This window comes from Catharus ustulatus, chromosome Z (assembly GCF_009819885.2).
Source record: "Catharus ustulatus isolate bCatUst1 chromosome Z, bCatUst1.pri.v2, whole genome shotgun sequence".
NCBI lineage: Eukaryota > Metazoa > Chordata > Aves > Passeriformes > Turdidae > Catharus > Catharus ustulatus.
Window position 1 is genome coordinate 58,528,887 of NC_046262.2, and position 24,810 is coordinate 58,553,696.

At 45.8% G+C, this 24,810-nt stretch overlaps 1 protein-coding gene across 2 annotated transcripts in view; it reads right to left on the minus strand.

Annotated features, from left to right (window-relative positions):
* Nucleotides 1-24,810, minus strand: part of KIAA1958 (KIAA1958 ortholog) — a 58,190-nt gene that overhangs the window by 25,020 nt on the left and 8,360 nt on the right. The window contains exons 1-2 of one of the 2 annotated variants that reach the window (XM_033085031.1): nucleotides 1,812-1,881; nucleotides 5-1,269 (exon numbers count right to left, since the gene is read on the minus strand). In XM_033085031.1, the coding sequence (XP_032940922.1) occupies nucleotides 5-1,157 (1,153 nt within the window). In that variant the 5' untranslated portion in view covers nucleotides 1,158-1,269; nucleotides 1,812-1,881. Of the gene's footprint in view, nucleotides 1-4; nucleotides 1,270-1,811; nucleotides 1,882-24,810 lie in introns of those variants that run through there. The other variant, XM_033085030.2, reaches the window with a different exon arrangement.

Sequence of the window (24,810 nt, forward strand, 5' to 3'; positions counted from 1 at the left end):
GTACCTGGCATGGGCTGCACCGCTGCCTCGGGGGTGGTGGTGGGCACGGCGTGGGGCTGCTGCTGGCTGGAGCTGACCTCAGGATCAGCACTCACCAAGGGTGAGCTGGCCACCTCACCACCCGGGGCCAGCTGTGGGATGGACGGGAGGGTCTCCTCACCAGCCACCAGTGGCTCCTCCTGACCGGGCAGCTGCAGAGCTGAGAGGGGAATGCTGATGGGTTTCCCAGCGGTGGTGATGGCATTGGAGCTGGTGGCTGGCACCTGTAGGGCAGCCACAGGGCCACCACCTGTGCCCCGTGCTGGGGAGGCCAGGGGTCCCCGGGGTGGCCGCTGCGTGGCCATGCGAGGCAGGCCAGGTGGGGAGGTGCAGGGATGCTGTGGGTCAGCATCAGGGCCTGCGGCCGGCTGGGGTACGGTCCTGGTGGGTCCCAGGCAGGAGGGCCCAGCCGGGGGCTCTGGCTTGGGCTTGGACATCTGTGTCAGGGCCAGGGCCGGCCCGTCAGCACCAGCTGTCAGCTCTGCGTTGGCCACTATATAGTAGTCCTCAGGGAGCTCCTGCTTGATCTTCTTGAGCAGCACGTCACCACCGCCCTCATCGGCGGGCTGGGCCTGGGCCTGGGCAGTGGCAGCCGGCCGTTTCCGGGAGCCACTGGGGGCACGGTGCGGATGTGCCTCAAAGTCACTGTCCTCATCGGTGACGGAGGACTCACAGACCATGTCGAAGAGGGTGGCCTCATCCTCATACTCCTCAACAGGCTCGCCCAGCTCTGACGGCTCACTGCAGTAGGAGAAGTCGCAGGAGTCACGAGTGCGGGTGCAGTCCAGCTTGGCCTTCCCCGGCCGGCCTGGGTAGCGCTCCAGAGGGCTGGCCTGAGCCTCTGATGGCACCCCCAGCATGCTGGGGCTGTCTGAGTTGAAGCTGCGGCTGTCCTGAAAGCAGACGCGCTCCTGGGAGCCGGCCCGGCAAGTGGCAGCCAGGGGCCAGTGGTAGGCATGGCCAGCACTACAGCCCCACATGGCTGTCAGGTTGCCATGGGCCCCCTCCGAAAGCAGGTGCTTGAGGTTGGGGATGAGGCTGCAGATGGTCCCATGGCTGTGGGCCCAGCTCACCAGCTTGGAGAGATTTTCAGAGGAGGTGTGAAGGCAGTCCTCCATGATCCAGGATCAACAGCACCTGGCCTCTGGGAAGTCAGCTGAAGACACGATTCAGATCACAGGGTCCTGGCACTGATGGTCATGTGCTGCCAAGCTCATATTTACTTCTCACCTGCAAAGAGACAGAGCAAAACCCCACTCTTCAGCACTCCCAAAGCATGACCACATTTGCATGGGGAAACAAAGCATTTTTACACTCAGTTAAACCCATTTCACTCTTATCTCATGCCCTTTCAAAACATTTCAAAACTATGCCTCGTTTTAAGCGGCCTCTATCCTCATTCTCAGAACATCCCTGCAATATACAACTGAAAACTGCTTTTCAAACAAGCTAATTCAGTATCAGTGGCAAAATGATCAGAATCTTAAATCTTTGGACAAAATATAAAAGCAGTCCAAAAGATGGTGATTGTGTGTTCATATCTAGGAAATGAAAATTTAACAAAATCTTAAAACATACAATTAATCTTGAACACCAAGGTAGCAGTCAAGCATCAACATTTATCAGACCTGAAGAAATGATGAAATTTTTACATAATTTGTGCACATTTCTCAACTGAATCAAATATCTCCTTTTTGACTGAATTTAAGAGGTATCAAAAGGAAGGCTCAAAACTTGAGTTTTCAATACAAGGAATAAGCAAAAAAGCTCACCTTTCACTGTTCCACACCGACAGTCATCAGTTGCTCAAAGGCCTAAGTGACTCTTAAAGGACCTGCAAGGCTTAAGCAATAACCTCCCTTTAACTTTGAGACTTAACATTTTGCTTTTTTTATATTATCTGTTTTACAATATCTAAATCATTATTAAATTCCAGAAACACTTTTGCCATTTTCACAAAAACTATTTAGAAATTTGCAGTACAAGATAACAGTATGTCTCCCTTTGTACACACCTAATGACAGAGAAGTCACCTCCAGCGACCTCAGACAGCTAATGTGTGAATTTCTCATTTGTGCAGGCCTGTTTGGAGCTCATCCTAACCCTCTCTCTGCTGAGCTTTGTGAACAAGACCTGCAAGTCTTGGAGTTCCTGTTGTTCTCATTTCACTTTTGTTTTCATACAGGCAGAAAAGCCCATTATATTTTTCCCAGATGAAATGCAGCATTCATGACAATGTTACACCTCATTTTATTCCTTGTCCTCTTCCACACAAGCATTTTTAGATGCAAAATGAACTGCGTCAAGGCTCAAGAAGACAGCCACACGGTGGCTAACTGCCCCTGGGGAATGCTTTCCCTAAAATCAACACAAATTACTACCTGCCTATCTAATGCTCCCCAGTGTCACCTGTCACCAGTTAGCTGCAGATATCTGTGTTTGCCCTGTGCCAGGGGAGGAGAGGAGGCTGTGTTTCAATTATTTTGCAGTTTGCACATCCCTGTCCAATCACTCCCATTCACCAGGCAAGGGTGGAAAACAAAACTAGAAATAAAATAGAGAAGTACTGCCTATGATTTTCCCCACAAGGCTCCTCCTGGGTTTTTCCACCCCACTGTGCATCTTTGGTGGGGTCAAGAATGGAGCCAGTATGAGAATTTCTAGAAACTTTGCAAATTTCTAGGTATTTTTTCAACGTCTTCTTAAGCATGGAGGGAGTAAATGAACAGGAAGAAGCACATCATTAGGAAACAAAATTGTGTAAAATTCAAGCTTGTTTTTGCAGTAGCTCAAGCCAGAGTGCATGCAGAGAGAACAACAGCTACAATATCTTGAATTCCAGCCCACATGCAAACAGAGATCTCAGAGCATCATCTGCAACACAAAGCTCCTTGCATGCCCAGTGCATCTGTGAAATATAATAAACGCAGAAGGTCGCCAATTAGCAAGTCTTTTAGGCAGTGGAAAAGACCTCCTTTTTCAAACATACAACTTTTAAACATCTAAAACTTGGTTTTTGTTGTATTTTGTTATTTGTTTTAAAGATCACTATTAACAGGGGTCAAACCCTCTGGGACATTCATGTTTCTTCATTTAAAGATATGTACTTATAATGTACCCTGCCACAGAAGAAACATCAAAACACAGGAGGAGGAACACCATACTCATAGAAAGGCAAAGAAGACAACCTGGAAAGCAAACAGAGGAAAGGAGGGAGAATCAAAGTCAGCAGTACAGTCAGAAGCTGCATCAGTGTAAACCTTGTGTGATATCATGGAGTATCTCAGTCGCCACACAGCCAGGAATGTATTTTGGGAAGACAGAAAGCCCCGTTTGGCTGAAGGACCTCTTTTCCCTTACGGAAATGAGATAAGGTCTGCCACATTCTGACTGCCATTGTCAAGATTGTTTGTGCAAGTTCCTCAGAAGCACCGTGTCTTCAGTTTGCCAACTGCAATAGAAGTTGCCAATGGCACTTTGGCAGGGGGGGACTTATGCTGCAAAAAGCACAGAAAATGCATCATTATGTCCCTGGTGTTCTGAAGAGTACCTTGTCTGCTCAGTTAGACAGCAGGATCCTGGCTGATAGTCTGCTCTTGTTTTCTAAATCACATTTTAGAGATTATGTAAATTCTTTATTCAGACTGGCAAGATCGGATGACTCATGCTTAATAACCTGATAACATGATAACTCTGAAATTATACAGTAACTAGCAAAAACATGATGTAGTCTCAATCTACACTGGTATTTTAACTGCATTACAGAAGCCTTAATCTTCCACACTTTTCTGCAGTTCAGAGCCTACAAATATCTGATTTGGAGTGAAGCATGTCTGGGTGCTGGAAATTCATTTCAGCTATCTGGACCCTCAAGGAAGGGTCAAATTTTAAGGCTTTTTTTTAGATTTTACAACCTCATTTACAATGTACCACTATAATAACTAATGTGAACACAATGTGTGTTTTGAAGAAACTGCTATCATTGCAAAACCATGCCTTGAGATCTGCTAATGCATTAAGGGGAACACCATTTGATTTGGGAAAGGCAATTTTCTGCATCCAGAACCAGAGTTTTGCCATAGTAGATCCATTTGGTGACCAAAGGGCAATGAAAAATAGCAACACTTGAAGAGTAGCCCCCTCTCATGCCCTAAAATGGGACTTGGCTCAGCTACTTTAATGCAGACAAAATTCTTCCTGATTTTGCACAGAGCAGTTGCAAGAGGCCCTTTGTTATGATGCAGAGGAGATGCACCAGGCAAGTCCCAGGAGCAATGGCAGTTGGTAGCTGTCCAACATGAACTCCTTCCTTTATCCCGTGAAAAGCATAAACAAACACCATTGGGAACCAGAGATCTGGCTACCTCAACTATATTTTCTCTTTTGGTTGCTTGCACATGGAAGTGATAGAGCGGTGTTTTGGTTAGGACCTTATGGAAGGTTCCTCAGGGCTAAAAAAATTTGGCTCCCTTAGAAAGGAGGCAGCAGAGGTGTGGATCCAGTGGAGGAACTGAATGCAAAAAAAAATGGGACAATGCAGAGGTGAGGAGTGGGAAGTGGGTGTCCTTCAGCAGTGCCTGTAGACTGGAACAGGCATTTGGTGGACCGACAGCTCAGGGAGGGTGATGAGTCCATCTTGTTGTAAAGAAGGGAAAAAAATCTTGTTGGGATTCTGTCCTCTCACAGAATCCCAGGTAATTAGCAAATGGATTGCCTTCCCAGGGGAATCTTAGATAAGTTGATTCACATTAACTTGCATCACACACATCTATGTTTGCAATTTTATTACCATTACTGATTATTAGTACTTCCATGCTGATTTTTTAAAAGGGAATATAGCCAGGACTACACTAACAGTCCTCTTGGGACATGATGATACTACTGAAAGTTTTCTAAAAGTTCAACATTCTCAAGTAAGAATACAATGCAAAATTTACCTCTGTTAATAATAAAAAATAATTGTTCTAATCAAACAAATGTATAAAAACTAATACCTGAATCCTAAAACATTAAAAGACAGGTGTAAAAAAAACCCACATTTACTCATTTTACATAGCCTGGATTTCAAACTAATCTCACAGAAGCTGAAACCTGACTTCTAATTGTTTTTATGGAGAAGTAATGTTTTGCCAGCTTCTACATGAAAAAAAAGCAACTTTGAAAACAGTTGGGCTCTGCTTTCTCATATTTCCAAAAGAAGCTCAGAATATTTTAAATGCTCTCTGTTTTCTGTCTCTCTACCCTGTACAAATTTACTAGGCTATTACTCCATCACCATCTGAGGGGGAAGCATTGCTTCCTTTTCTGAAAGACCTATCTTTCTGTACTTAAAAGCACTATGTATTAAAGGTTTGGCCACCACAGTGTAAGTATCTATCTAATTCAAGATTTTAACTAATGGACAATATTAGGACTTCCTTAATTACTAGAATTTTTTAAGACAAATGTTTAGCATTGATAAATTACTGAGGTCAATAACAGCAGAAATCTAAGTATAAATTCATCCACAAAGGTACAGTTGTACTGAAGTCCCCACAACGACCTGTGCAGTTCCACAGGCCCTGCTAGCCATCAATCCAGGATCACTTGTACATTTCTCTTTCACAAAGTAAGATGCTGAAGCAAACTCAGCAGGAGCTGCAGACTTGCCCAAAAAGTACCTGCGAATGCTGAGGACCCCACCCATGCAATAGAGCACCCAAAATCACATCACTGCTAATCACCTTCTCTGCTACCTCCTATGAGAGGACTCCTGCTAATAGTGGAGTTAAAGCGCAGCCTCAGTGTTTTGATTTCTTCTCTGATATTGCTAAGAAGGTCATCAAGATGACAAAGGACCAGGATAGACAACCAAAACAGACCAGCAAACTGGAAGGAGTGGGAATAGGTGAGTGCATTTTCTCTGATTTTTGACTTCCATGTCATCTTAAATATTACTGAATGTACTTTCTGTTTGAAATAAAGGCTATGAAACAAGAAGTAGAGGAGAAGGAAGGAAGGAAGGAAGGAAGGAAGGAAGGAAGGAAGGAAGGAAGGAAGGAAGGAAGGAAGGAAGGAAGGAAGGAAGGAAGGAAGGAAGGAAGGAAGGAAGGAAGGAAGGAAGGAAGGAAGGAAGGAAGGAAGGAAGGAAGGAAGGAAGGAAGGAAGGAAGGAAGGAAGGAAGGAAGGAAGGAAGGAAGGAAGGAAGGAAGGAAGGAAGGAAGGAAGGAAGGAAGGAAGGAAGGAAACTGGCATCTTATAAGCAAGGTATGAATCAAGTTGTTTACCCAGTTGACCATGGGGGGAAGGGGTTGACTTGCACCTCTGTTACAAACTGTACATGGTTTCTTTTACTTAGGAAGGTATGTTTTTAATTGAGTGTCTCTTCAGGAAACAAAAGGGCATATGTTACAGAGGAAAGGCTCATAAACCCTGGCAAGTTCTGCAAGCCTGTGAGGTAGTTTGGCATTGTAATGTATTCTTAAGCTCCAGCTATGCTCATTTGTCACTTAACATAGTCTCTGGATGGTGTCTTCAAGGGAAAAAGAACCCCTCACCTGAACAAAATCACTGTTTTCAACTTATGTAGGCTTATGCTTTTGTCTGTGATTTTAGCTCTGTAAGAAATAATTTAGAAATAAATAGGGATACACAGTAGGAACAAAAGAAAACCTTCACGTTAATTTTTGATTTCCACAATTCTAGGATCCCAGATTTTACATAAATTCAGTTATTTATGTGTAGCAAGTGCCTTCCCTCTTGTGTGTCTCAGAGATTTTGTGCTCATATTTTGGGTTTTCTGAAATCAGTAGGAGCTCTGCTGCTGAATAAGCAGGCTTTACTCTCAATGAACCACAATTACAATTCCTACTAATAATAAGCAGCATCAAGAATGCTTTCCTGAGAGAGGGGCTCAGAGGGTAGTAGAAAGAAAAAAATAATACATTTCTTTCTGAGCATGTAATAATGCTGTACTCCATTCAGAAAAACATCATGCTTGTCTGCCACATTTAGTCAGCAAGGCTGCAGCTCCTTCTAAGTTGATGGTTAGTCTTCAGGATGCTTTCCTTGCCAGGTATGGCCTGCCTTCAGCTGCAGCTGTCATCACGGCAAGACAGAGCAAAGCAGCAAAACCTGTTTGCTGGAGAAACTCCTTCAGCTGGCTGGGACAGCATTTGTGGGTTTCTTCACCTTTTCATCTGGAAGACTATCACAGGATTTAGAGCCTCCCAAGGGCCTGCCTCATTCACAAAGTAAAATGATTCATCCATTGACAACAGAATTGACTAAGGAAAAGTTTAGGGGTTCAATCCTTAATCTGAATGTAATGCTACAGGCACCACTGCTTCTATTTTGCAATCTTTTTCCCAGCACCTACTAAACAGGATCTGTGTGAGCCCTGCTCTTGCACAGTGTTGCTGAAGGGTCACAGAGAGACCAAAAGAGCACCAGATGAAGATGGTGAAAAGGGAGCAGAACAGGTGGTGCAGGAAACTTGATTACAGTAATTTCACTACTATAAGGCGCACCCTTTTGACTAAAATTTTCCCCCCGAAACTGGAAGTGCGCCTTATAGTCCGGTGCGCCTTATCTGATGTACGAAGTTGCGAAATTTGCCACCCAGGAAGTGAGAGCCCGCTGGCATCGGGGTGTCCCCCACGCGGGGCGGCCCCGCCGGCATCAGGGTGCCCCCCGCACGGGGATGGGGAAAGCCACCAGAATCACAGCGGCCACCGCATGGAGAGGGGGAAAGCTGCCGGAATCGGGGCACACCCCCGCACGGGGAGGGGGAAAGCCGCCGGACTCGGGGAGCCCCCCCGCACGGGCAGGGAAAAAGCCCCCGGAATTGGATCGGCTGCCGCGCGGGAAGGGGGAAAGCCGCTGGAATCGGAGCGGCTGCCGCGCGGGGAGGGGGAAAGCAGCCGGAATCGGGGCAGTGGTGGCACGGGGCAAGCCTGCCGTCATTGAGTCACCCGGAGCGTCAGGGGACTCCCGGAGTGCGCCGGCAGTGCAGGGTTCCCAGTGCACCGGGGAGCACGTGACACCCGGAGCGCCAGGGAATTCCCGGAACAGCGGGGCCCTGGGGATGCTGCACGGAGCGGCGGCAGGCATAGCCCAGCCCTGTCGGGTACAGGCAGGCCTGGGGGCCAATGGCTGCTGGGTTGAGGCGGGGCCTCGGTCACCAAGCACGCGCTGGGAGCTGGAGGCGGATCCTTGCTGCAAAAAAAAAGTGCACCTTATAGTCCGGTGCGCCTTATCTGATCTACAAAGTTGCGAAATGTGCCGGCTCCCAGGGGGTGCGCCTTATAGTCCGGTGCGCCTTATGGTCGTGAAATTACTGTAATCTGAGCTAGATCTCGTGCATAAGAACCTCTATTCTATTGCTTTGGGTTCACCTTTTGTCTACCAAAACATAAAAATCCAAAAATAAGACCTCTTGCACTGTTTTTCTCAATCCAGTACCTCTTACAAGTGCTAGAAATTCTTGCCTCCACTTTTAATGACTCCAACCTGTGTTTTCTACGGAGCTGGCATCATCACTCAGATGAGCAGAGTGCTGAGGTGACAACAGCAATACGACTTTCTAGAAAAAAAGAAATGCCCAAATCCTTTTGCCAGAAGTGGGTCTTGCAGTAACCAAGCAGGGACTCTCAGGTACACCAGCACTCAATGCAGAGCGTCTGGGGTATAACCTGCTCTAGGAAGAGACAAGAATGATAGTGACAGGGAACTCTGCATCCAGTCAACACCTTAACAGTTAAACAGCTCTGCTGCAGCAGTGCCAGGGTGAAAACCTGATATTCACGATGCCTCCACGAGTTTTAACAATATGAATGTTAAAGGCGGATGTGATGGTGACAACAATGTACGTTGCTACACCAGGCAACCAGCGCTCAACACAGCAGTACTTGAGAAGATGCCTGTGCATGAGGACTAGTAAAACATAGCAGGGAGTTTTACCATAGCCTCAAGTCAATCTTGGCTATCTCTCATATTTTATCTTTGCATTCAACAAAGACATTTTTAAAGAAAGAACACATCTTCTGGGAAAGCATTTCTGAAAAGTATATCAATTATAAGATTTGAAGGTCCTGAGCACTTCAAAAAAATAGTCTTTATTTATTGAAGTTACCAGGAAGCTTATCCATCATGGACTGATTATTTTGTGTTGTTTATTAAAATTTGTTCCAAAATTGCATCTGCCTTGATACCATTTCTCATGATAACCTGAGACTAAAACTGCATTATATGAAAGATACTAGGATTTGTCTCAGCTTGCAGTTCACAATCATTCTTTAATGGAGAAATCATACCCAATGTTTGGAAAATGTTTAAAATGTATAATTTCCTGAGTTTACAATGGAGCATGGGTACCCTCTCTAACTTTAGAATTACAAAGAGAAGAATCAAGCACACACAGCCTGAAGTCAAGATGTTTCCCTCTTCATTTTTCTAGAAATTATATTAAGAGAAAGCCTGCCCATGATTTACTGAAAGGAAAACAGGAATATTAACATTGTCTTGCACAAAAATTATGAAAACAAAACTCCCTCATCTTCTTAGAGGGAAACCAATGCCTTCAGTTCCAGCCCAAACAACTATTCCATGCTATTCCTCACAAGCAAACACAAGCAGCTTCTGTGGATGAAAGGCTTTATTGTGCCAGATTTGATTTGTAATTTTATTTGTAGGACTTCTTTTATTTCACAGCTTTTCTAAGCCAATTGAAAATTGGAATAGTGCTACTATAGCAATACTGAAAACATGTTGCTTGGCTAAAAAGTGTGAGTGAAACAACATTATTAACCACCTATAAAAACCCGAAGTAATTTCCTACAGAAATCAGAAAAATTGTAGAAACTCAGCGTTTCTGTGTAAGGATGAAACTTCACTTCCTTGAACAGAATTTAAGGGTTTCAGTTTTTCCCTTTTTTAACACAGAGGTGGTTTTGGATGTTAAATGATTCTCCAAGGACTTAATTCTCAGCAAGAAAAACATTCTGAACTATCTTTACAGTGTGCTTTTTGAAGTATCAACAATTATTGTTATCATTGAACTATTGGCATGACTCTGAGGTCCTGTCCTGCAGCTTTTTAATTTCTTTTTTTTAAAAACCCAGCCTCAGAGAAAGGAGTTGTTCTTGGCAAACAATTTTGAAAAAAATACAAGAAACTTAAAGATAGCAGATTATTCCATGAGCAGGCTCATATCCAACTGTGCGTAACAGATCATATGCAACGGAGTCCCTAATAAAAGTTCCTAAACCTGACTTTGACATGATGTAGAAAAACCAGTGATATAAAAGATGCCCTGGAAATGAGCTAGCAAGGATTTGCATTCAAATGTAAGCCAGACAAAAATACAGGGAAACATCCTGTATCTGACAGCCAGAGGACAAAAAGATTAGAAAGGCTTCAAATGTTCAACTATGTACCAAGTTTCCTTTTATCCCTAGAAATATATCTAGCTGTGTGCCTCTAACATAATGTCACTGATTAATTGAGATTAAAATGAAAATTAAACCAAGGTTTGAAACCGATTATATTTTAAGATTACTGAGATGAGTTCCCTGAAAGTATGCAAAGATTGATGCCTCATGATGCTTACCCACAAACAGCCTTACCTACTATTCTCTTGATGGAGAAGATAGGGAATGGGACATCCAGAGATCTTAGAGACTGAGCTCACTCAGGCCACTCTGCATGCCACCACAAAAACTTGCAGGTCTGAGTTCCATGGGGCTGGAGGCTTCAACAGCTGTACATGTACAGGCCTTTGACATCAGCTGGCTCAGTTAACCCAGGCCTCAGTTCTTAGAAGAATTTATGCAATCAAAAGCACTGAATGATCTTCAGAGGTCTATGTAAACTAAACATCTATAAAATATGACCCTGAGGATCTGTAAACCTGACAAAATTCTAATTGGAGCATGGGCCAAAAGAATTAAATGCATGTTCTCAAGCAAGCACAGTTGCAGGATTTGGCTTGCACAACATGCAGATTTAGGGAAGGTGAGTGATTAAGGAAGAGAAACTCCGAAATATTCAACTGACATGCAAAAGACTTTGGAAGAAGAGCTTACCTATTATGGAGGACCATGAAGTCTTACAAACTCTCACTTATTTCCTCTTAGAGATTCAAAACCCTAACTGTAGCCTTTGGACAACTGAAGTTCAAAACAATGTGCTACATACACTGCTGAATGTTTGGCAACGTAAAACAATACTATATAAATCACAGGACCAGTAAAGTGGAAACAGGTGTGTAAAGAAAACCATTCATATATGGTTGGATGGTTTTTTTACACAGCTGCATCACATCTCTTCATTAACCCCATTCCTGGAAATGTTCAAGGTCAGGTGGGATGGGGCTCTGAGGAACCTGATCTAGTGAGTGGCATCCCTGTCTACGGCAGAGGGGGTTGGAACTAGATCTCTGAGTCTCTTCCAACTCAAACCATTCTATGATTCTGTGATTCATTAAAGTCTGTTCTTGTTATGCTTTATTAGTACTGGATATACTGCACAAAAATAGATGAGGAAATTCCTTCCAAAATTACCCATTTCTGTTCATACTGCTTCATTTCATTAGAGTGAGAAATGGCCCTAGACAAAATTCATGCTAAGATAAACAGCTAAATGAAACTAATTACAAGCAAGACAGGAATTTATTGTAAGGTATATACCTCCAAAGCAAACCTTTCACTTTCAAGAAATGCATCCTGACAAATTTCTTAGGCTGCAGAAAGATAACTTAAAAAAAAAAATCTGAAATACAAAATTTTCCATCTCCTCTCCCCTCCCCTCCCCTCCCCTATCTCAATTAAATAACAATGAACCAAAATATTTCTTAAAAAATAGTAGGTTTCAAAGAAAACAGCAGATGTTTTACTATACCAATCTGACCATATTTCTAACTAACTCTTTCTTAAAAAAAAAGCCAAAAAAAAAAAAACCAAAAAAACCCACCAAGAACCAAAAGAAAACAAAAAACCTCCAACACACCTTTATCCCACAAATACAAGTTCAAATGTCATACTGTGTAGGCATTCCAGGGACATTGATATCAATATTTAACTTCTTCTAACTCTCTCTTGATATTAATAACCTGTGATTAATGACAAACATTTTTAAAAATGCCATGAATAACTGAGGATCATACTGTGGGTAAAACAGAGCTTTCTAACATACTAAGTATTAATCTAATCTTTGAAAACATTTTCTGCAAGGACATGCACAGATTTGATACTCATTCATTCAACTTTGTCATGAAGTATTTTGCATTTAAAACCAGTCAGATCTCTTACACACAGCAGACATCTGGACATGTCTTGTTTGAAGAAATAAAACAGAACCTAAGAGCTATTTCGGAATTATAGTGAGGAATGACACAGGATCTTATTTAGAAATTAGAACTCAAAATAAAAATGAGAAAGGGTCAAAAAGAACATGCTGATATTTATGAAGGATGTAAATATACGGAACTGCCCTGACCAGTTTTCTTTAATTTCTGCTGATATTTTTTCAATCACATATCATTGTCAATGCACTTAGACAGTTTCTTCTCCTCTCAGAAAGAGTTGTTTCAGTCCAATCTCCTGATTATTTACTAGTACACTGAGTCTAAACCAGAAGAATCTGTACTGTGAATTCATGTATTGATACTTCACACCACTCTTGAGGAGTCTGAAAAACGCTGGTTCCTTCCAGTTGCAAAGTGCTACCAGTGAGATACAGCTGAGGGGGCAGCAGTGAAAATTACTACCACCAAACTCAGCAATGATGATGCCATGTCTCTCTAGATAGCAGCACTTCTCCTGAATTTGCCAAGGCAAAATATCCTCTAACCCTTCTGAGAATTGCCAATGCTGGAGCAACCTCAGAAAGAAGCCAGAGGGACAATTACCCCTTGCCTTACACCACATCTGGGTCTTGAGCTGAATTTCACCTTGTTTTGCACTGACTGTATTTCACCTTTACCTTCAGGCATCTCAGCAGTGACTGTGCTACATACAAGGCAGTAGAAAACAGAATCCTCCAGAGCTGAATGGCAGTTCCTGTCATATGTTCACACACACACTTCCACCTACCCAATAGCAAGTAAAAGTGCATGTTGGCACCAAAGAGAAAGACGGAAGCGCTGATTGAGTATTACCACTGAAAATTGTCCCTGCTATGTTCAACCTCCAAACCCTTTTGATGCTGCCAGTGCAGTCTAAGCTTCAATAGCATTTTTATGAGACTGTACTGAAGGGTCGGAGCAAGCTGGTATCTCCAGCCACAGTCCCATGATGTGTACAAAACCAATTGTACAAAGATAATGCTGTGAATCAGCCCTTAGCAAAGCAGCCCCTTATATGGAGACTTTGCTGGTGTGCCATGTGGAAGGGTACATTTCACTTACTGTCCTAGAGGCTCAACATGCCCCTGTCCTGGCTAGACAGAAAGCTGGACACCATTTCTGAACCTCCACCATTTCTGCCTTCCTGCAGCAACAGAAAATGAAATTCTGCCACACACAACAGGTGAAGACACTTAAGTCTTGTGGGACAGACATATCTGCTGCTCCTTGTGTCATCTACACTATGGACAATACGATCTTTTTACAACTGCCTTTTAAAATGTAACCATTTCATTAGAGCACAAATGCAAATACTGAAGTGTTGTTGCTGATGAGGCACCAATGCTGGCACTTCTGTAACTGTTCCTCCTTGTAGCCATGTAACTGCCCATGTCCACAGAAAAAACGGCACAGAAACAAAGCACACAAAAGGCTTTACAAAACACAGGACATCTGAGAAGTCTGAGCAACCCAAATTACATTTGCAAAGGGTAAGCTCCAGAGGCCCAGCAGCAGCACGTGACAGAACTGAACAGCTCTGCTCTCCATTTAAATGTCTTTTATGATGCTGCTTTAAGACTGCTTTAAGACTGCTTGAAAACACGAAGTAGGTCTTTCAGTTTGGCCCTCGGAGATGAAAGTGTGTCCACCTTTGTTGAAACCAGGTTTCATTTCAAGCTGTACCACAGCACACTACAAAGGAGTCTATTCCTGTGTTTGCTAAAGCAAGCAAGCTGAAGGGACATGAAGAGAAATTTAGCCTATTTGCTGTCTGCCAGACTGGAACAAATTGACTTAGGAATACTTCTAAAAGAGATGCAAACAAAAATAAAGCCTCTCACAGCATTTTAAAAGGCCTCTGTTTAGAATAGCTGTGCAATACAAGAATAAATCTGCTAAAGACAAAAAGGGAAGAAATTAAAATCTCTTGGCTGTACAGCTTTGGAAGATGATAGGGAAAAGGCAGACAAAAGATTTCTCTCTCTGAAGCACAGCTGTGCAAGTTAAACATTTCATATCCAAGAGCACTGTATTTGGTAACTAGCCATTCAAAAACGTTTTTTTACACTTAAAGCTTCTGGTTGTTCTCATTCAGGGTCCAGTCCTACAGACTAGGCAAGATAGACTATGCAGGGCAAGGGGAAAGAGAGCAGCCTCTAGGACAAATACACCATTTGACAGGGAGGATTGGTTCTGTGTCACTAACCAGAAGTGATACTTGAGCCAACCATGTGAAGATACAAGACATGCAGAACAAACCCACTCTGGCATTGCTTTCCAGTGCATGGAGATCACTCAGGCTAGTGGCAACATGAGAGCATTGGAAACTACCTTGCCGCTAGGCAGATTGTGCTTGGTGTGGCTGACCTGCTCACCTGGGTGGCTGCAAATGTTTATCAATCAAACATGGTGCAAACATGAGTCGCAGCCACCACTGGGCAGCATCCAATGATGGGCTGTATTTATCAGCTTCGTGCTTTACAAACAACCAGTTCACTTCCTTTACCTATGGAATATTTGTGAAGTCAGTAATGTAACATTAGGAAAAGACTGATTTAAGAAATGAATGTAATTAATGTAAGCAAAAGATTACTAAAATCCCCAAAACACAGATATGTATTTAAACGAATGTCTATAAAGAAGACAAGTGGTAATGTCTAGAGGACTGCACTTAGCTTCTCACTGAAACAGAGCAGCACTGTCACCTGCCTCTGCTTTAGTAATTGCTTCCACAGAAAGTTAAAAACCAACTTTAAAAATTTTTAAGATATACACTCTTAACCCAGATGTTGAAATCAAATACTCACTGCCAATTTCAGCAAAGATAACTTTCTTAATTCTTCCTCACAGCATCTGACTGCTATGATTTGTAGTCAACATTTGCAGTAGTTTTACAATTCTGCATAAAAGCATGCCAAAATATGTGAGCCATCTAGATCCATCCAGAGGGACTGGTAGAAGGTAATGTGAAGGTTTCCATCATGGTTCAATTCCATCAGCTTCATTCAACCCCTAGACCTTCACGGCACATGCTGCTGCCATGCATGTCACTGGCATTCCCAAGTGGTTTTCTGAATTGACAGTCATATGCCAGATCCTGAGTGAAGCACAGTGAGGGTACTTACTTGATCTTTCTTGTACCTTCCCATTAATGGCACACTAAATTCCTTTGCCACTAAGGTTAACAGACAAGATGTAACTCACTAGTGTGATAGTTTGCACAGTCTTGAAAGCAGAAGGGATTTTGGTCAAGTGCAAGACCTGGAGCAGCATGTGTACTTGCCACACAGCATAGAGAGAGAGGTTGAAGCTATCTCGGTGAGCTTGGCATGCATAGATGGCTCCAAAAATGAAATTTACATACCTTTTAAACCTTCTCAAACCACCCTTACGACAGAAAAATCAAGATTGCCCTTTATGGCAGTCACTAGAAAACATTCTCTGTTAACCGTGAAACATAAGCTGGCAACCAGACAGGCTAAAGGGTTTATTTACAGCAGCAGTTCCTGAAAAACTGTTCTCTCCAGCAGTCTCAGACTTCCCACTCACAGCCCACTCAATTCCTAGCATGCATATCAGCAACCTTTATGAACACAAAGCAATACAGAATAAAACAGGATTTTGTCAGAATACTGTCCTGCCGCAATTGTCCACCCAGTTACTCTGTACTGCTCAAGCATAACAAGCAAATGTATCCCATCAGAAAGAGAGACATATTTCACCAGCAAAATGCAGGCATATTGCTTTGCACGGACAAACCTGGTGGCTTGCATGCTGCAAGTGCAGTAGAGTGCATAAGGTTAACATGCACTACACACATCAAGCTGCATTTCCTGACAAGTATCAGGCAGCACCAGGTAGCTCTTGTATTGCCCATTTTTAAATTTTGTTATTTAGTTTTAGCTCCTTTCTCCTCAAGGTATCACTAAGACACCAGCCTCAAAAAAGACACTGTTGAATATTGTTCTCTTCTCTTACTAGGAAAATACTATTACAGTAATTTCACGACCATAAGGCGCACCGGACTATAAGGCGCACCCCCCGGGAGCCGGCACATTTTGCAACTTTGTAGATCAGATAAGGCGCACCGGTCTATAAGGCGCACCGGGTTTTTTTTTGCAGCGAGGCTCCGCCCCCAGCTCCTCCCGCACGCTTGCTGGCCGAGGCCCCGCCTCAATCTGGCAGCCATTGGCTCCCGGGCCTGCCTGTACCCGGCAGGGCCGGGCTATGCCCACCGCCGCTCCGTGCAGCATCCCCAGGGCCCCGCTGTTCCGGGAGTTCCCTGGCGCTCCGGGTGACCCAATGCCGGCAGGCTTGCCCCGTGCCGCCGCTGCCCCGATTCCAGCTGCTTGCCCCCTCCCCGCGTGGCAGCCGCTCCGATTCTGGCGGTTTTCCCCCTCTCCGCATGGCGGCCGCCGTGCTTCCGGCGGTTTTCGCCCCCCCCGCGCGGCGGCCGCGGTGATTCCGGGGGCTTTCGCCCACCCCGCGCGGCGGCCGCCGTGATTCCGGGGGCTTTCGCCCCCCCCGCGCGGCGGCCGCCGTGCTTCCGGGGGCTTTCGCCCACCCCGCGCGGCGGCCGCCGTGTTTCCGGGGGCTTTCGCCCCCCCCGCGCAGCGGCCGCCGTGCTTCTGGGGGTTTTCGCCCCGCCCGCGCGGCGACCGCCGTGATTCCGGGGGCTTTCGCCCACCCCGCGCGGCGGCCGCCGTGATTCCGGGGGCTTTCGCCCCGCCCGCGCGGCGGCCGTCGTGCTTCCGGGGGCTTTCGCCCCGCCCGCGCGGCGACCGCCGTGATTCCGAGGGCTTTCGCCCCCCCCGTGCGGCGGCCGCCGTGATTCCGGGGGCTTTCGCCCCGCCCGCGCGGCGACCGCCGTGATTCCGAGGGCTTTCGCCCCCCCCGCGCGGCGGCCGCCGTGCTTCTGGGGGTTTTCGCCCCGCCCGCGCGGCGACCGCCGTGATTCTGGGGGCTTTCGCCCCGCCCGCGCGGCGACCGCCGTGCTTCCGGGGGCTTTCGCCCACCCCGCGCGGCGGCCGCCGTGTTTCCGGGGGCTTTCGCCCCCCCCGCGCAGCGGCCGCCGTGCTTCTGGGGGTTTTCGCCCCGCCCGCGCGGCGACCGCCGTGATTCCGGGGGCTTTCGCCCACCCCGCGCGGCGGCCGCCGTGATTCCGGGGGCTTTCGCCCCGCCCGCGCGGCGACCGCCGTGATTCCGAGGGCTTTCGCCCCCCCCGCGCGGCGGCCGCCGTGATTCCGGGGGCTTTCGCCCCGCCCGCGCGGCGACCGCCGTGATTCCGAGGGCTTTCGCCCCCCCCGCGCGGCGGCCGCCGTGATTCCGGGGGCTTTCGCCCCGCCCGCGCGGCGACCGTCGTGCTTCCGGGGGCTTTCGCCCACCCCGCGCGGCGGCCGTCGTGCTTCCGGGGGCTTTCGCCCCGCCCGCGCGGCGACCGCCGTGATTCCGAGGGCTTTCACCCCGCCCGCGCGGTGGCCGCCATGATTCCGGGGGCTTTCGCCCCGCCCGCGCAGCAGCCGATCCGATCCCTGCGGCTTTCGCCCCCCCCGCGCAGCAGCCGATCCGATCCCTGCGGCTTTCGCCCCCCCCGCGCAGCAGCCGATCCGATCCCTGCGGCTTTCGCCCCCCCCGCGCAGCAGCCGATCCGATCCCTGCGGCTTTCGCCCCCCCCGCGCAGCAGCCGATCCCATCCCTGCGGCTTTAACACCCCCTGCAAGGGAGCCGTCCCAATGTCGGCGGGCCGGCCCCGCGCGGGGGTGGCCCCGATGCCGGCGGGACGGCCCTGCGCGGGGGAGGCCCCGATGCCGGTGGGGAGGCCCCGAAGCCGGTGGGTCCACCCCGCGCGGGGGTGGCCCCGGGGGTGGCCCCGATGCCGGCGGGGAGGCCCCGATACCGGCGGGTCCGCCCCGCGCGGGGGCGGCCCCGATGCCTGCAGGGAGGCCCCGATACCGGCGGGTCCACCCCGCGCGGGGGCGGCCCCGATGCCGGCGGGGAGGCCCCGATGCCGGCGGGTCCGCCCCGCGCGGGGGCGGCCCCGAAGCCGGCGGACCCGCCCCGCACGGGGGAGGCCCCGATGCCGACGGGCTCTCACTTCCGGGGTGGCAAATGTCGCAACTTTGTAGATCAGATAAGGCGCACCGGACTATAAGGCGCACTTCCGGTTTTGGGGGGAGATTTTAGTCAAAAGGGTGCGCCTTATAGTCGTGAAATTACTGTACTTTAACCTTGTCTCTGGGTAAGGGTTTCTTGTGTCTCCTTTCCACCACATGGGTAGCTGGATGGACAGTGAACAGAATCAAGACAGACTACTGCAAATTACAGCATTCCAGAGGGAACTATGGTGTCCTGCCCAGACAATCTGATTCAAAATTTGGTTTTCTCTTGAGAGATTTATACCAAAATACAGTAAGCTCCTTCAGGAAGCACCAGTCCTGAGCCACATGGCTTTTGAGGAAAATTCAGTTCTAAAGTTTCACCTCATCCTCCCACCTAAATACCAGTGTAGCATGTAATCACCTGATTATTTGGTGGAATGGATAGTTTCTTCCATCAGATTATCTCCAACTTGAGAGGCTGGAAACTTCTTTGTATTTTTTTGAGTTGTTTTCATCCTTCTCTCATTCTTTTTCTGAGGGTATTACTCACACGTATTCTTCAAGTTCTCAAGCAAAGTAGATTTTCAAAACTTGAGGCTTTTTTCCCCTACACAGCATATTCTGATAATTAACTACCCCAAAATTTAAGTCAGCAGCGCCGTGGCAGCCAGCAGGGCCACCCCTTTCCTGGGGCCATCAAGCACAGCATCACAGCTAGGCAAGGGAGGGGATTGTCCTGCTCTGCTCTGCTCTGCTCTGCGGCAGTCTCACCTCCAGAGCCGGAGGCAGGTCTGGGTGCCACAACACAAAAAAGACACAAAGGTAATATAGAGCATCCAAAGAAGGGCCATGAGGATGGTGAAGGGTTTGGAGGGGAAGCCGTGTGAGGCATGGCTGAGGTTGCTTGGTCTGTTCAGCCAGGAGGAGACTGAGGGGACACCTCAGTGCATTTACAACTTCCTCATGAGAGGAAGCAGAGGGGCAAGTACTGATTTCTCCTCTGTGGTGACCAGTGACAGGACTCAAGGAAAAAACATGAAGCTGAGTCAGGGAAGGTTTAGGTTGGATATTAGAAGAAAGGTTCTTCACCCATAGAGTGTTTGGGCACTTACCAGGGAAGTGGTCATAGCACCAGCCTGACAGAGCTCAAGAAGTGTTTGGACAATGCTCAGGCATGTGGTGTGATTTTTGGTGTGTCTTGCACAGGGACAGGAGTTGGATTCAATTATCCTTGCGCATCCCTTCCAATCTACATATTCTGTGATTCTGTCAGTCTATGAAAACTCTCTTCCTGCAGTTTTCTGCCCTCAGAGAACAGAAATACTGGTGTCACAGAAATACAGCAGCTGATCATAACCACTGCTTTTCACTGCTTTTCACTGTCTTGGTATAAAATAATGGGACCATTGCACACTGCAGTCAACTACTAAATGCAAACCTTGGTTTTTAATACCAGAACTATAGCCTTAGCAAAGAAAGCAAATTATCCAGAAGAAAACAAGCAGAGGAGTGGTTTACCAAACAAAAGCTTTTCTCGGCAGCTCCTATACAGAAAAGTCCTCTCTGCTCTTCTGATACCAGGCAGATGGTGTGAGTATCAGGTATCTGCTCTACACTTCTATCAGATACAATAAATAATACACAACTAATGCAGAATATCAGTTTCATTCTGTTCCTACTTACTTAAGACTGCACTGCATGCATTACCTTATCTCAAGCTGAATGCAAAACATCTGCCCAAACCCATCACTGGAGACTGAATTAAATTTCCTTGGCAGTAATATTATTATATATGCAGCATGTATACCTAGTGCTGTCTTTTCTATTTTCTATCTTAAGCATCTTGGAAATGTAAAAGCAATTCAATTTGTCGCCTACTCAAATACTTTCTACCAAATAATCTAATGGGTCAAATCATGTGAAAAATGGTAATGTCTCTTTCTTTTGTCAGTCCTCTGACAGAAACCAGGAAGAAGAATACATCCCACACAACAAAACCAAGGCATTGTTTCTCAAATAGTGTGTCACATTAGCAGAAATTTTACTTTGACATCCTCTTGAATTCTTAATTCCTTTCAGTATAATTATACATTCAGTGAAAGTGATACACTTCTATTATTTTTGAGAAAGAATCTTGCACAAGCAAAGCATAATTAAAAGTAGAGCAGCATTTAACACAAATGAAACCAGAAAGGATCACACTTGAACAGCAGTCACACAGGGAAAACTGCCAGACCGCTGATGGCAGTGAGAGTCTTTCAAAGTGGTCATTAAGTAGAGACGAAAGGTGAATCAAGCAGTGAAAATTACCTATATAACTTAATTTGCTTGACTTTCAATAAAACTTAAATAATATACCTCATGCCTTGGGGACAAGGCATTAATTCTTACAAAAGCATTATGCAAGGGGAACTGTATAAGCAGGACCTTCCTGACAGAGGGCTCTGGCATGAGTCATGGAGCCTGTGCTGGTTTTGGGCCAGGTGGAGTTAATTTTCTTCACAGTGGCTGGTAAGGAGCTGTCTTCTGGATGTGTGCTGGACACAGGGTTCATAACATAGAGATAGTTTTATTATTGCGAAGTACTGAGTCCTGAACAACAGGCCCTGAGCCAAAGCTGACCTCTAGATGAACCTTGCAACCAAATGTTATACGATATTTGTATCCACTCATTAGCAAAATATGCATGATCATTAGCATTACGATATTTGTATCCCCTCATTAGCGGAATATGTAGTGTGATAAGAATGAATTTATTTTTCTGTTTTTAGAAGCCGGACAAGGCCATGAAATCAGACATCTGGCCTCATTTGGAGGTAAATGGTCAAAGCCAACTCCCTTGGTTCTTCCTTGAGCCTTGGCCAGGCTTTGGGTAGAATCCAAGAGGAAGATGAAAACAGATGTTTCCACACTAGAAGGTATGTGAGCTTGTTTATTCCATAATATAAAAGCCAGCCCCTCTTACAGCAAAGATGGAAACCTTGCTATGAGTGGACATGCTGTGTAGGATTTCCCAGTTACCAAGAGCGGCTCTCCAGTCCTTTACTGTGGCCAGGGCTCCCCAGCTCATCGGTGGATCCAGATGTTGGTAAAGTATTAGGGTAAACAGTGATGTATCCTTCTTAATCACTATAGGCAATATATTGTACTAATGATTGAGTGCATTGCTCAGCTTATCCTTTTGTAACTCTTTGCTGTGTTGAACTATAGTAAATTACACTGCTTCCTTAAAGTTGGTGTATGTGCCAGTTGTACTGAGCCTGCCCACTGCTGAGCAGGGCTTGCACAGAGCCAAGGCCTTTTGTGCTGTTTGCACTTCTACATTGGTGAGGAAGTTGGGGTGGCATGAGAGGCTGGGAGGAGATACAGCTGGGACCCCAACTGACCAAAGGGATTTCCAGACCATGAGACATCATGCTCAGTACATACAGGTGGGGGGAAGAAAGAGAAAAGGCGGAACATTTGGAGTCATGGCATTTGTCTGTCCAAGTAAGCACTGCACGTGATGGGGGCCTGCTTTCCTGGAGATGGCTGAAAACCTGCATGCCATGGGAAGCAGTGAATGAATTCCTTGTTTTGCCTTCCTTGTGTGCATGGCTTTTGTATTCCTTATTAAACCACCATTATCTCAACTCATGAGTTTTCCAGCTTCTATACTTCTGATTCTCTCCCCAGTCCCACTGGTAGGGGAGTGAGCAAATGCCTGTGTGAGGGTCAGCTGCTGGCTGTGGTGAAATCATGACAAGGGCTTGGGTCCAACCCTCCCAGTTGCTGGTTGGCTGTGAGGAGGCTTTTACACCAGCCAGTACTGCAGACCTCTGCTTAAGCCAGTACCAGAAACACTTTTCCTGGGATACCAGCCTGGACAAAAAGTGCAAGACCACAGGAAACTCATTGCACCTACAAACTGCAGTGTATAATTCTGCCAACCCACAAAAACACCACAGGAATGTTAGGATCCTCCACACAAAAGCCCTGGCCCCTCTGCACAGTCAAGATGTTCCCACCCATTGCCCCCCACCCCCTATTAATGCTGCCAAAGGCTGCCCTAATTATATGAAAATATTTGTGTGGTACCATCAAGGCAACACTGTGTGTCCTGAAAGCCTTCCTACTGACTTGCCAAGCCAGTCCCGAAACCCTGATAATGACATCTGCGGGGGCCAGGACAGAGTTTCATTTAAGCAAAGACTCCAGTTCTTTCCTTCTCACAGCAATCTCAGGAGCCACGTGCAGATGCTCCTCCGTCTCAGTGAGAAGTCCCTTCTGAAGAATGACGGTATACTGATCACTCTGATTTTTTTCTGAAAAGCTACAGTCTCCCAAGAGTAAACAAACAAACAGCACACAGTGTGTACAAATCACAGCTCAAGTGAGAAAAAAAAAGACTGACAACTCCCTTGGAGCACATTAATGAAGATCACTGCACAGTGGCCATTAGTTGTGGAATAAAGGGCATTTGATGAAAGGGACAGACATAACCTAATATTATAAATCTACCCTAGCTATGCTGGAGGGAACAAGCGAACTTATCTTCAAGCATAGCACAATGCAGGCAAGTAGTGAAATTCACAGGTGGAGGTAGACAAGGAAAGAGACCAAACAGCTGATGTCTGCATCTACTCTTTCTGCTTTTTCATTGTACTAGACAGTGGTAGTGCACCAACAGTAATGAAGTAAAACACAGAGCAATTTGCTTTGCTCTCACCTTGTTGAAAGGCATATTCATCATGCCCCATGTGGATGTCACAGCTGTGGACAGGGCATCAACATCAGGGCAGAGCCACAAGGAGAACTGCTGCAATAAGGGAAACCAATGTCTTCCACTGAAAGAGCAACTCCACAGAGACAAAAAAAAAGGCATTGATCCCACAGGGCCAGTCCTGAGACTTTAAAATACACACATACATGATGGATTCATACCTCTTTCTCTCATAAAGCCTGCTGATCTGGTTCCAGGTTATCTCTCCCATCTTTACAGTATTATCCCATGTAAATACTCCTACGCCAGTTAAACATCATGTAAACTAAGCTAATCGAACACAGCCAAACTGTTTAATGGATATCTAGGAGGTCAGCAGAGGTGACACTGTTCTAGAGATGCCGGACTGGAAAGAGGTCTCTTAGCTTTACAGAGTTACCTATCCAACAGGAAAGCACTGAATGTTAATGTACGCAAACACAAAATGCAATAGTTAATCATACATATCTTTGATATATGGATCTGAGCTGCTCTTTTTCTTTGACTCCTGGTTTAACCAAAACAAATTTTGGCCATCTTTATAAGACTGTTCAAATGCATGCAGCAAACACAGCATGTTAAAGCAGATGCAGCATATTGAAGGGAGCTCAATTTAAGTGTAGAATGTTACTTGCAAATAAGGGATCGGGTGAATAACCAACCTTCATATAAATTGTCTGCTGCTGTATTTCAGTAAGGCTCCAGTACATTGTGGAGCTGTTCCAAAACATGACTTATTTGCAATGCTCAGTATAATGTATTCTCTTGTGGTCAAAACCAAATGGTAAATCCAAATTCACAATTTTTTTTTCCTCTGCCAGGACACCTTTTTTCTTTCATACACATGAACACCTTGCCAAGAAAGGCTCCTGTACATTGCTATACTGAAATCAGTCTCATTATTTCAGAACAGATTATTGAACCAGAGGAAAAAGCTAACTGAAGCGTAGACCATTCAGGGGAGGAAAAAAAGCAAACAGGAAGAAAATGCTTAGAACTTAATTATCTAGTAATTATCTAGTAAAATTTGCAAGCATTAATTGACTAGTGCTTTTGTTTCTGAGAGGTTAACTCATCTGTATTTTGCTGTATAGTACCATAATGTCTAATATGTTACAGGAATGAGCCCTTAGACTATTTATGGTGAGACAAAAGGAAAAAAAATCTACCTTCTGTGTGTTTATACATATTGCATATACAAATTTTTTGGCTTTCTTCACCCCACAATGAGTAACTTCTGTTCTTCAAATCAAGACAGATTTGTGAAAACAGAATATCTGACCCAGCCCTGCCCAGCCAAAAATTCTTTATCACCAATATTTCAATCAAATCACGCTGCCTGTTCAGCAAACACTTGGCACTGTGCCTGATTTTTAGGCTGATGCCAACCACCAGGTCAGATAAAATGGGTGGAATATACTACATTGCTTGTTGAATTCATAATATTGAGTTTAGAGAAAATTTGTCCTTTATGGGGTTCTTAACTGTACACTGCTATGAAGTGAATCTGTGTGCAGAAAACAGGATTTAATTAAAAGAGGTTGGACTCATGTTATTTGCATGGGGTTTTTTTGCATGTCTTGGCTTGAAGGCAATAATTTTAATCTTCT